The sequence below is a fragment of the Bombus pyrosoma genome, linkage group LG15 (genome assembly GCF_014825855.1).
Source record: "Bombus pyrosoma isolate SC7728 linkage group LG15, ASM1482585v1, whole genome shotgun sequence".
Classification (NCBI taxonomy): Eukaryota; Metazoa; Arthropoda; class Insecta; order Hymenoptera; family Apidae; genus Bombus; species Bombus pyrosoma.
The window spans coordinates 9,822,779-9,835,154 of NC_057784.1; the positions used below are offsets into that span (position 1 = coordinate 9,822,779).

The window sequence follows — 12,376 nt, forward strand, 5'->3', positions numbered from 1 at the left end:
AAGAACATTTGTTATTCCTTCTGTATTTCTATTTCTGAGAATTCGTGTGTAGTAAAGAGCAATTAAAATGGAACGAACAGAGAAAATCTCAGCGCTTCTTGATTGCGAGAAATGACGTATTTGTCTTGTCGGTCGATCGCGATCGTGGGGCAGGCCAGTTCTTGGGGTCCCCCTGTGATAAAATAACATAAGTTACAAAGAAGTATAATAATACTGTTGTACACGTACTGCCTACTGTTATCGTGCGGCCTTCTTGTATTCTACGCTGCTAGTTACAAAATACGGTTTATTACGCGGATTGAATAAAAAGAAGGGGTATGTATACTTCTAAGTTAAGATGACAATAGCTTCTTGCTTCTGCTGTGTTCCTAATGAAAGGGGAGCGCTGCGGAGTGGCCGCTCCGCGCATCACTGCACCCCACTATTCTTCACGCACTCGTAAACCGCGTACATACGAATCATGATCACCTTTTGGACCCTTTCTGCTGTTATTGTAGTTACTCTTGGTTTTCAATACGGATCGCGTAATCGACTATCCAGCGATAGGAACACGTAGTTTCTACAACTTTGCTGTTTATCGGGGGATATTGGTTTCCTATCATTCAAGTAAGTTGATATTGATTATATACTGAGAAACTTACGATGGGATAGTAATAATTACTTACTTTTTAAATTTCTAGATATTAATTTTATTTTATTTATTATATAACATTTTTTTACTAAGTGACAAAGTTAGACTAAGTTTATTTATAAATTTTGTCAGAAATAAATTAAGACAGAATATAACAATATACATATAGAGCAAATAAAGAATGTATTTACGCATTTACTATTTGCATTGCGATCATATTTGTGACCTATCCAATTGCATAATATTCTATGTGATTAAGTAAAGAATAAGGAAGTTTATATTTAACAAGTAGAAGTAGTCTTTACATATTAGCCCAGATATTAAATCTGATGGGGAAAGTTGCTCTGATGAGTAAAGGAGCGAAATTGACATCTCTTATTCTATTTAACAGCAGTTAACAGTCATAAGCACGCGAGTAGAAAAGTCGTGGCTTCCGATAATTTACGTAACTATGATCGCTCTTCCTGTTCCTAACATCCTGCTCGTGTGGAGTTCATTGGTACGTTTCCACGATGCTCTGTACTGTAACATTCAGTCCAATCGAATCCGAATGACCTACAAACTCATTATTCGCATTTACGTGTTGCCGAACCTCTTCAGCTAGTATGTTCTCCGAATAAATGGTCGATTCTAGTCGATCGACAAAAGTGTTTTGCGGTAGTAGCATTCGAGCTATCTTGTGTCGGATGTTTTAACTCTACAGAGTATAAATCTCGTGAACAATGACCACGCTTTATCATCAAAGATGTGCATTTGAAGATTAATTTATTTAATATCACGTTGGCAACCATGCTGGAAGATGTTTCATAGCTGACATACAAATTAGTTAAATTTTTTTTTTGTACACATTTTTTTATAAATATCATGTATTCTACGAATTAAATCATCTTTCTAATAACTTAAAGTCAATCTGATTACTGTGTGCTTCTATTATTTATTTCCACTATTGCGCTTGAGGATTATTAAATGATTTGCGTGGTTGTGATTTTTACTTCTACGATTCTAATCGCAATTATCATTTCATTCTTATTATAATGCGTTCTATCTTAAGAGCTTCTATTTTTATACCGGCAGAGCGACTGATCTTTCTGCCATCTGTGAACTAACAAGAAACTTCTTTATGTGAGTTGTAAGCGCGAGCACGACCTCGACTCCGGATTTGTGTGTTCTAGAAGAAATGGAAGATTGTATCTATAATGTGCAGTGTAAAAGGTATTTCGCGTATCCTGGTCCAATTAAACAATAATTCCCCTACGAGAATCCTATGGTAGCGTTCGTGAAGCGACGTGCATTATTTTCACTATGCATTAGTTTTTTGCGAGCCAATGTCACGAGCGAATTTTTGTTCAAGATTTTATTACGTTTTGTTGTTTCGTTGTAGTTCAAAGTCTTCTGTAGACTAGTAATGTTTCTTTACGACAATTGTTTAAAACATTCTTTGAAAGTTGTATGAATTGTACAACTTTCTTAAAACTTCATATGTTTTAGTTTTTACATATAATTCGTAATGTTCTGAAAAGTTATAAATTTATATTTTATGGTAATTAAAATATGTTTAATGGTATAATAATACAAATTTATAATTTATTACTATGCTATGTATTTTATTCTTTCAAACAGGTGAATTTACAAGTCTTTTGTTCGTTGATACTTCCAAACACTTATTAAGTAAGAATTAAGAATACCATTTCCATTCAACAATTATACAACATGCCATCGATTTGTGGCGATACAGTTGACATGACTGGTAATTTCTTGTTATATTCAATTCATTGAGGAAGTATTTGGTATTGTTAGTCATTGATAACATTTTACAGTGGCTGCACAATCAACTATCGCAGAAGGTATTTCTAGTACTGACAGCATTGGTACATATAGTGATATTTCCGGGCACACTACCATTTCAGGAAGACCCAGAATGGATGTAGCTTGTGTTTTAGACTTACAACAACCAGAACATTTGGCTCAGAGAAGAAGAGCCTTAGAGGAAGTCAGACAAGCCTGCAATCTAGTTAATGCCAACATGCATCATATTCAGGTATAAATATTTTTTATTGCTAAAAGTTACAATCTCTAAATATTTTTGATTATTATTTTTCTAGTTTGAGAAGTTGGATTTTGGTGAAACAAATGTACTTGACACATTCTATAATGCAGATGTAGCTGTTGTAGATTTAAGTATTCAACTGCAACAGTCTGCCTTGTTTTATCACCTTGGTGTCAGAGAAAGTTTCGGCATGAAAGAAAATATTCTATTACATAATGACGTAGATACAGAAACAACAATCAGAATTAAGGTACATTTATATTGCTTTAACACATTATATTTAAAAATTATTTTTTAACATATAATTTCACAATGTGCAGTTATCATGTGGTAACTATACATTTGTATCCTACCGTGTGGTGGAATGTGGTTCATGTGTGGCAACTAATCCAGCTACTACCAGGATCACTGGCGAAGAAGTCATAGACCCGAAGCAACATCTTACATTGAAGCTCAAGAAGTTATTTCAAGATGTTGAAGTACAATCTAAGTATGTTTTGAGTTTTTACTACATTGTTATCATATGTTATTTTTATAGATAAGAAAGCAAAGTACATCATTCTTTTACCCAAATTATGTCATAGTAACAAAGTGAATATTTTCTTATCTTATCATTTTGTACATAAAATTCAGTTATAGCATTTGAGTATATTTATAATTTGAGAATCTTGCTAACAGTTTGTAACGAACTTGAACTTATTGCAATACTGTGATAATAATGTCATTCTCATTATCGATTTCCACAATAAATTATACAATTTCTAGAGCACATATGAAAGAAAAGTTCCTCGCGGATCTGCGGAAAGCTCGTGAAACATATTCTGGAGAAGAACTGTCGAAAGCTTTGAACAATATGCGTAAACGCTTAGATGACCCAAATGTTTTGTCTGGAGAGGTTGTTTTAAACGTTCTGATTTCCTTCCGTGAAATACAGGTAATGCAGCAATTATTTTTGTTTCAAAAAATGTTTCTTTACTAATTAAAGTTATGTATGTGTAGGATTACGATGCAATGGTACAATTAGTCGATGATTTAAGAACGATACCGACTCATAAGAATTACATCAACACGCCAGCTATTCGGTATCTATATGCATTTGCGTTAAATCGACGAAATAAAGAAGGTGATAGGGAGAGAGCATTAAAAGTTATAGAAAAAGCACTAGAGAAGAAAGAAAACCATGTTCCTGATATGTTATGTTTGTGTGGAAGAATATACAAAGATAAATTCGTAGAAAGTAGACACACTGACGAAGAAAGTTTAAAAAATGCTATTCATTGGTATAGAAAAGGTTTCGAGGTATATTATTTTCTTCATTTTGTAGTATAATAAACACTTGAACCACACAACTTCTTCTAAGTACAATTTCTATATTCAGGTGCAACCAAATGAATATGCCGGTATCAATCTTGCTACGTTACTCGTTATAGCAGGGAACGAATTTTCCAAAAGTGAAGAATTACAACACATAGGCATGGTATTGAATAATCTCATTGGCAAGAAAGGTAGCTTATCCAGTCTAAAGGATTATTGGGATGTGGCAACGTTTTTTGAAATCAGTGTACTTGCCGAAGACTATTCGAAAGCTATCCAAGCCGCCGAGTGCATGTTTAAACTGAAGCCGCCAAACTGGTATGTACTTGTTATCATTGAAGCTATATGTATGTTAAAATAGAAAGTGTTTGAATATTAATTGTATCGTTTCTGAATTAGGTACCTGAAATCAACAATAGGGAACATATCGCTGATAGATAGGTTTCGTAAAAAGAATGAGGAAGCCGAGGTTTCGCCAGAGGAGCAAATATTTAGTTTTTGGATGGACTACTTTGTTGAAGCTACAAAATCGGAAGTTGGAGATAGTATACGGTTTCCAGTAAGTTGATAAATGGAATCGTTCTACAAAGGATCCAGTTTCCAATTCGGGAGACTATGGCTTATAATATTGTGTTACCAATCCAGCTTACTTCTGTACATTTTGGGTCAAAGTAAGAACAATATAAAACTGCTCTTAGTGCAGGTTCTTAGACTGACTTTAATGAATCAAGATTCTATTACAATCTTCTGCAGTGAAAAGAGGGATTAGTCACTAATCTTTCTATTTTAGCTCTTAGTGTTGGAGCCAACGAAGATCTTGATGCCGAGCTATGTAAACGTTAACCTTGGGGCAGAAGAGAAATCGGTGCAAATTTGGAATCTTTGCTTGGACAATATGAAGAATAGTTGTAAACAAGTTCACGATTGGTTATTTACCGCGAACATGATACGCAGTGTAAGCTTGTACAAAAGAGACGAACGCTGTCTTTTTCTATACGTCCACCAAAACTCTGATGATTTCCAAATGTATTTCCCGTCTGTTCAATGCAGACAAAGATTTTATGATTTAATCTTGGAAATGACCAGGGATCAGGAGGGTATGGTTACAGATTTGGATGCATATATGACTGATGATAGGATGAAGGTTTGTAAATTATTGTTAGTTAATATTAGTTTTTAAATAAATTTATTTCATTAACACTTATTTCTTCACAGTTTGAATATGAATTGGATGACCAAAACAAACGAATAATGCTGGGTAAAGGTACATACGGGATTGTCTATGCTGCTCGAGATTTAAACACGCAAGTTAGAATTGCCGTCAAAGAAATTCGAGAACGGAATTTGGGAGATGTGCAACCCTTACACGAGGAAATTAAATTACATAGCCAATTGAGGCATAGAAATATTGTGCAATACTTAGGTTCTGTAAGTGAAGAAGGATACTTTAAAATTTTCATGGAGCAAGTCCCTGGAGGTAAATAAATAGAATGAAAGAGTATAAAGAGGAATAGTATATATTTACTATATTTCTTTTTATTCTTTTTTTTTAATTCTCTTAGGTAGTTTATCAGCCTTACTAAGGTCAAAATGGGGTCCTCTGAAAGAAAATGAATCTACAATTGCTTATTACACCAAACAAATTCTAGAAGGTCTCAAATATCTACATGATCAAAAAATCGTCCACAGAGATATTAAGGGTAAAGTATAGTGTACGAAATATTTTATTTATGAAGTCTTCAGTATTTTTACTTTAATTATTGCTTTTAGGCGATAATGTTTTAGTCAATACGTATAGTGGCGTAGTAAAGATTTCAGACTTCGGTATGTCGAAACGATTAGCTGGTTTATGTCCAAGTACAGAAACGTTTACTGGAACTTTGCAATATATGGCACCAGAAGTTATTGATAAGGGACAGCGTGGATATGGTGCTCCTGTAAGTTATACATATTCTTTATTTACGAAAAGAAAATTATTATATTATGATATATGATGTAGGCAGATATTTGGTCCTTGGGTTGCACAATAGTTGAAATGGCGACTGGTAAACCACCGTTCATTGAATTAGGTTCCCCTCAAGCTGCAGTGTTTAAGGTAAAATATTAGAGTTAATTTCTACTGAAGACAATCTTATATATATTTAAAAAATTCATTCTAACAGGTTGGGTATTACAAAATACACCCTGAAATTCCATCAGAATTATCTGAAAGGGCAAAGAATTTTATATTACGCTGTTTTGAACCCAATCCTGACATAAGAGCAACTGCAGCTGAATTATTAGAAGATCCATTTCTAAATGAGTACGTGATATATACATATTTACACACACACACAAAACTCCATATTACATAAGTAAATAGATACAATAATATTGTTTTTTATGTGCATAGAAAAAAGAAAACCAATCGATTGGCCGCAGTACCTGATTTTAGTAGAAGTATTTCAGTACCTGCTGACAGATTAGAACGCTTAGGGAAATCTGATAAAACCAATAATAATCATATTGTTTCCGCTTCTCCTATTCAAACTTCACAGTCAGATGATAGGTAACGTAAATATGTCATTTATATTAATGTAATTATATGCAAATATTCATGTTCTAATTTATTTATGAATCGTCCGATTTTTGTTGTTTTGCTGCTGAAAGCAATTTTTATATAGTGATACATTTTGCGTTTCAAAGAAATGTATAGCAGTTAGTAAATAGCTTTTTTCGGGTAATAAATCTGAATACATTGCACGCAATGTATTTGAATACGTGGTTAGCGGTTTAACTTTCTTTCTTCTTTATTTTCTATTTGTCATTAAATTCCATTTTCTTATGATGAAATATAATCGAAAAGTGTCACGTACAGTGGAGGGCTAACAAAGTCAAGCCCACTGAGGGAGCGCAGTCCAGCACACCTTCTGTCCCCCATTAGAATGCCCACTGCAACCCTTTCTTTTAACAGGTATGGTACTAACGCTATAGATGGTTATAGCTGTTTGTCAAAAATGTAACAAATAATAGTGATACATGTTATTGACAAAAAACAGAAAAATCTATCTTCATACAAGCAAGGAATTAATTATAATTAATAGTAGTTAGGCCATATAATTTATTAATATTTGTGTTGCTTTATGTTGCTAAACGTTCATGTGTTGTGGGCAATGGAGCTTCCTGTTTAATTGTAATATGTGTAATTCGGTATATTTTTCTATGTAGCAAGGAGGAAGACTAAGATCCCTATGTCATTTTAATCTTCCTTGTACTAGTCTTAAGCTAATGATATTGTGAACTGAAGTTTGATGTCCTAAACAAGTTCAATGGAAATTTATTACAAACTTGATTTGTGTAACACTATTCATATGCTTTTCAACTTTAAGTACTTAAGATTATTTTTGAGATAGTGCTTGTAGAATATACTCATAGCTTCAGTGATTGCCCTATGTATTCAGGTTTATTTTCAATCAAAATATCTTCCAGGAAATATTCTTGCCCTTGTGACACGTGTATAACGCAAACTTTAAATTCAAAGCACAATGATGCGAATGTAAATAACATTTAGATATAACATCGATTTAACGTATTTTCAGTACAATAGGAAATACACCTTCTATAGAGACAAGTGAAAGTGACACAGCAGGAGCCTCCATGACTAGGAGAAGTTCTTCTGGTGGTTTATTATCACCAGAAGTTGAATTAGGAGGTGAATAATTATAATTAATTTTGTAATGTGTTTGAGAATCATTTAACTTTAACGTGTTCTTATATTACTAACAGGTCAACCCGGTCAGAAGACTGGCGAAGAACAAGAGGGTTTTTATCTGCTGAAAAAAGATAGTCAAAGAAGAATGACATTAACTAGAGTTCTTAATCAAGACGAGGCAAAAATTTGCGAAGTATGGATGAGAGGTATATGTCAGGCGGAGGGTCAAACTGTTCTTCAAATGGTAATTATTTCTAAATTTCCATGAATGTAAACTACGTATTTTAATTAATACCGAGTTTTTATGTTTTCAGAACCATCTAATATTATTAATGCGAGCTTTGAGAGATTATATCGTGGAACAAAATCAAGGAGTGATCGTGACAGCCATTAGAACATTGAAAGAAGAATTAGATTTTGATTCTATCGCCATTAATCATCTCAACTTAGCAATTTATCTATTTCAAACGGCGGTGAACGAGGTTCTACGAATGCATAGTATAAAGCCTCATTGGATGTTTGCATTGGATAATTTAGTGAGAAATGCTGTACAAGCTGCCATCACTGTACTTTCCCCTGGTAATATTATGGTCATTTTTTTGTATAAAGTAATATTTCTAACATCATTTTATACATTAATATATTATTTACAGAAATTCTTAATACATTATTTACAGAACTTGGCGCCAATTTACTTGGTCAAGAACGCGTACAATCCGGTGATCAAGGTCCAGAAGAAGGATCTACATCCGGTGTATCGACGGTAAATTCTGTAAAATCGCAGAAAACCGGTGACTCTTTGGATAACAAGTACTGGAAAGAATATCGAGATCAAATGGGGGCTTTAAAAATGGAGAATTTGAGATTGCTGCAAGAACTGATCGAAAGTCAGAAATCGTATCAAGCTTTATTGCAACAGGTTCTTGAGGAACAAAGAACTCAGGTTAATGCTTTAACACGACTTTGCGAAGGTATAAATAGACGAATTATGAGACAAGAATCAGGGTAAGATTTAATTGTGTTCGTAATTTTAATTTGGAATGGATAATACGATATGTTGCAATTAATTGCGTCCCTGTTATAGATATAATTCATCAATATCTGGAAACATAGTGCAACAACCAATTTCATTGGTTATTAGCGATGCACCTTCTAGTACAACTTCATGCAGTGACCGAGCTCTTATCGAGTGGTTACAAAGACTTCAGGTGGATGAAATGTCGATCGAAAGGGTGAATATTACAATTTATATTGATATTTTTCTCCTAGCGAATAAAGGATTGTACTAATTGATATCACTTTTTACAGTTCCTATACGAGCAGTACACACTGGATGATGTCTTAAATCACGTTACACGTGAGGACATTCGCAGACTTAATCTCAGGTAGATAAGAAGGTTTCTTTAGACTACATATAGAGAATATTTAATAAATATTATAACCTTTCAGAGGAGGAATTGAATTGAGGATATGGCAAGCTATATTAAAATATCGACAAAGCAATAATGAAATGAAAAAGAACGAGTAGTTAAATTGTGTACCACATTGAAATTGGTTTGTTTGCGAATGGTTAACTTCATGCAGGGTAAAGGACTGGTTAAACTGCTAGTACATATAGCAGCGACCAAGGAGAGCGGAATAACTAATTCTTAATGTCGAATGAAATACCTGTGTCGTTTGTTACAATATTATCCGTAAAATGAATTTACACGGAAGGTTTTAAATGCACAATGATATTATTAGTTCTGTAGTTCCTAAATGTAGAGTATTTACTAGTTATATATAAGAGATAGGTGTGTATATATATAACAAATTTTGCATATATTGACTCGTTTCAAGATGAATTCGTTACATGCGGAACTTTACAACCTCTTGGAAGTACATTTAACAACTATATTGTACAGAAATCAGTATTGCTATGTCGAGTAACTATATGTACTATGATAATATGCAAAATTTGTGTATTTGGAAATTATCAATTTCACTCGACTTGTTAACCTATAATATTAATCTTGCCAAGTTTACGAAAATGATATTCCGATTGTTACTTAAACTAAAAGTTTAAAGATTCGAGAATTCAAAGTAATATTTATGTTCTCATAAATTTGACATTACTGCCACAGTAAAACTGATATTACTGAAAAGAAATATGTACATGTAGGAAGTTGTTTTGTGCTTTCGTGTTCTGCGAAATGTTGACTGGTTTTTTCTTTGTTCTGTATAATTAAGCATCGAAAGAAGAGTCTTAGATGATAACGAACAGAGAAAAAAACGATCGTAGTGCCTTACAAACCAGTGTAGTAGTACAAGAGAAAATATTTATTATTCGCAAATGAGAAAACGTTTTTGTTGTTGGTAATTCTATATTTCTTGAGCAATGATTAAGTGTCTTCCTAGGTACACACGAAAACATTTATTTTATGCGAAGAGTTCTTGCGTAGTTTCATAAAGTGCTTCTTATAGTTTATAACGGATATTCACTATTAATCAAGCGCCTTGAATTTACTAGACTTTTGTAGATACAAATTTTTATATAATCGCAAATTTCACGCTTTGTATGTGACTTTTTTCTTCGAAAATTTATGCTTCCTTTATACACATTGTATAGAATACGAATGAATCGCGTTTTCTGATACTTCCATTTTGACTTCCATTGCAATAATGCAGCATAATCATGCCAGTCAATTGAAATAAGTGCCTAATCGCATCAGGGATACACGTGATGTTTCGTTTCATATTTATCGTTACAATTAAGGTCAAAATAATTGGGGGATTATAGCTATTACGAATTAGCAGATACATATATATTGGAATATAAAATTTTGCTCCACATATTACACGTTGCATATTCTTTTATTTAAAATAATTATTACTATTTTAAATAGAATAGAATTTTAACTTTTTATAGTTGATACCTGAAATTTAATCCTCTAATTATTTTGAGGAATATTCTACAAATTGTTGAGCAACTATTACATAGCATAATTAATAGGAGAATACTATTCACCGAATATTGTCACCGAAATGTTCGAACGATCGTGAATAATAAAAGATATCGTCTCGAACACGATACATCAGCTTAATTGTTAAGACGGTTTCACATTACTGTTTTCATTCGCTGTATTTGATAAGACTAATTATTCTTGTTATTCTAGCAAGCTGAAATTTGTAATAAAGATTCCGGCAAGAAGAAAGCACGTTGTTCTTCATTTTTCAACCCTGCCTCTAGTCAGAGAACGACGAGGAGGTTTTGGATAGTAAAAAAATAGCGACGTTTAATTGAAATCGAAAATAAACGAAGAGTCAGAGCGATTCCCAAAGGCGAAAGGGTCGAAACCCGGGGGAGACGAGTATACGTGATCGGTTCGAAGGGTCGGCGTTCCTTTTTCATCGTCTATCCAACTTCTCAGCATTGATATGGATGAGGCGTTCTCTCTTTATCTGGATGCGATACTCCGTTTAAAAGATAAGCCAAATAGATTCGCAACTCATCGATGTAGAAGCAGCCTCCGTGTCTTCCCGCTGTCTTATCCGCCTCCGCTGGGATTATCCTTGGCGATACGATCTGGCTTTTCCAGAGGGAACAAAACGTAGCGTAGCGAGCGTCATCGAGCTTTCATCGCGCGCGATCTGCTTTCAAGATCCTTTTCGTCTCGTTCGTTTCGTAATTGGAAGAGAAAAAAAGCAGTGTACCTCGCACGCATATGTAGGAGCAGCAGAGAGGGAGTTTAAATTTTTCAGGAAAATAAATGCACTGAGCAGCCGCCGCGTAAAATTGCAAAAGTTTCGGACACTCGGCTCCCTACGACGAACGAGGGTCGGACCTATTCATTTGCACTACAAAAAAGCCCGTGGCTTATAAACGCAACCCCTTGAACCAGCCGCTTATTTTCAACGTCGGAGCCCTACTATTCCTTTTTGGCCATTCTCTTTCTCCTCTCGCCGACTCTCGTTCCGATGCATTTACACGCGCCTGCGATCCATCCGATTCTCGTATGGAATATTTAAAGAGCCGATCACGATACGGAATACTCTCGTTCTCCTTCATTTTTCTTACAGGAGATTCCTATTATTTATTTATTTATATCTTGGTTCGTCATTTCTTTTTTGTATTTTTCATTTTATAGTCTACATTCTCGTCTATTAATCGTCTATGAAATACGTAAAAAATTTGTCATGTCTGCAAAGTTTTCATTCCCTCAGAGTTTATCATCGTTAGCGTCTCGACACGAGATAATTTAATTTCAGACTGCTTTTCGTTGGACAAGCTTTTTGCCGAAGCCATTACCGACCATGTAACCGAGCGTAGCCGCGAAAATAGCGAATGGAATTCGATTACAGTCCTCTAAATCGCTACGTTACTACACTTCCATACCTCTTTTTATTCCCTCACGAAAAAGTTCGCATTCCAAGCGTCGTATATTTTACTCGCGCTATTTGGGCAATAGAGCGACTCGTGTTGTTACACCCATGAAATAAACGTTTTTCAGCCCTTCCACGGTGCTTATCATTAGCAATTCCATAACGGAAGTCGTAGGCGGTATCGGGGACTCGCGATCGGTCGCGTCTTCGCAAATATAAATGTTAATGTGCCTTTGTCAGGCTTCCGCATATATTACTGGCAGGCACAGTTGGCGGATTCTTCGTAAAATTCGTTGAGTTTTAGGGAGGGTGAAATACATAGTTAAGCGGC

At 34.4% G+C, this 12,376-nt stretch overlaps 1 protein-coding gene across 8 annotated transcripts; it reads left to right on the forward strand.

The window, feature by feature from the left end:
* Window positions 1-492: 492 nt before the first annotated feature.
* LOC122575391 (mitogen-activated protein kinase kinase kinase 15) lies at window positions 493-10,877 on the forward strand. 8 transcript variants are annotated; one of them, XM_043744237.1, is made up of 24 exons: window positions 493-606; window positions 2,252-2,378; window positions 2,449-2,669; window positions 2,734-2,928; window positions 2,999-3,168; window positions 3,444-3,612; window positions 3,678-3,977; window positions 4,057-4,310; window positions 4,392-4,551; window positions 4,783-5,136; window positions 5,208-5,469; window positions 5,555-5,692; window positions 5,763-5,929; window positions 5,992-6,087; window positions 6,155-6,294; window positions 6,385-6,540; window positions 6,838-6,945; window positions 7,571-7,683; window positions 7,758-7,927; window positions 7,998-8,262; window positions 8,337-8,688; window positions 8,768-8,915; window positions 8,992-9,068; window positions 9,133-10,877. In XM_043744237.1, the coding sequence occupies exons 2-24, from the start codon at window positions 2,342-2,344 to the stop codon at window positions 9,209-9,211; spliced, it is 4,131 nt and encodes a 1,376-aa protein (XP_043600172.1). In that variant the 5' UTR covers window positions 493-606; window positions 2,252-2,341; the 3' UTR covers window positions 9,212-10,877. The 8 variants fall into 8 exon arrangements, with proteins under 8 accessions (XP_043600172.1, XP_043600170.1, XP_043600173.1 ...); XM_043744235.1 differs by lacking the exon at window positions 493-606 and adding an exon at window positions 896-1,843; XM_043744238.1 differs by lacking the exon at window positions 493-606 and adding an exon at window positions 898-1,843 and having other exon boundaries at window positions 6,850-6,945.
* Window positions 10,878-12,376: the final 1,499 nt, after the last annotated feature.

Coding starts and splice junctions, on each gene's coding strand:
- LOC122575391 (XM_043744237.1), top strand. CDS start 2,342: ATGCCATCGATTTGTGGCGATACAGTTGACATGACTG. Junction 2,929..2,998: donor AAACAACAATCAGAATTAAG/GTACATTTATAT, acceptor CACAATGTGCAG/TTATCATGTGGTAACTATAC. Junction 5,137..5,207: donor TGACTGATGATAGGATGAAG/GTTTGTAAATTA, acceptor ATTTCTTCACAG/TTTGAATATGAATTGGATGA.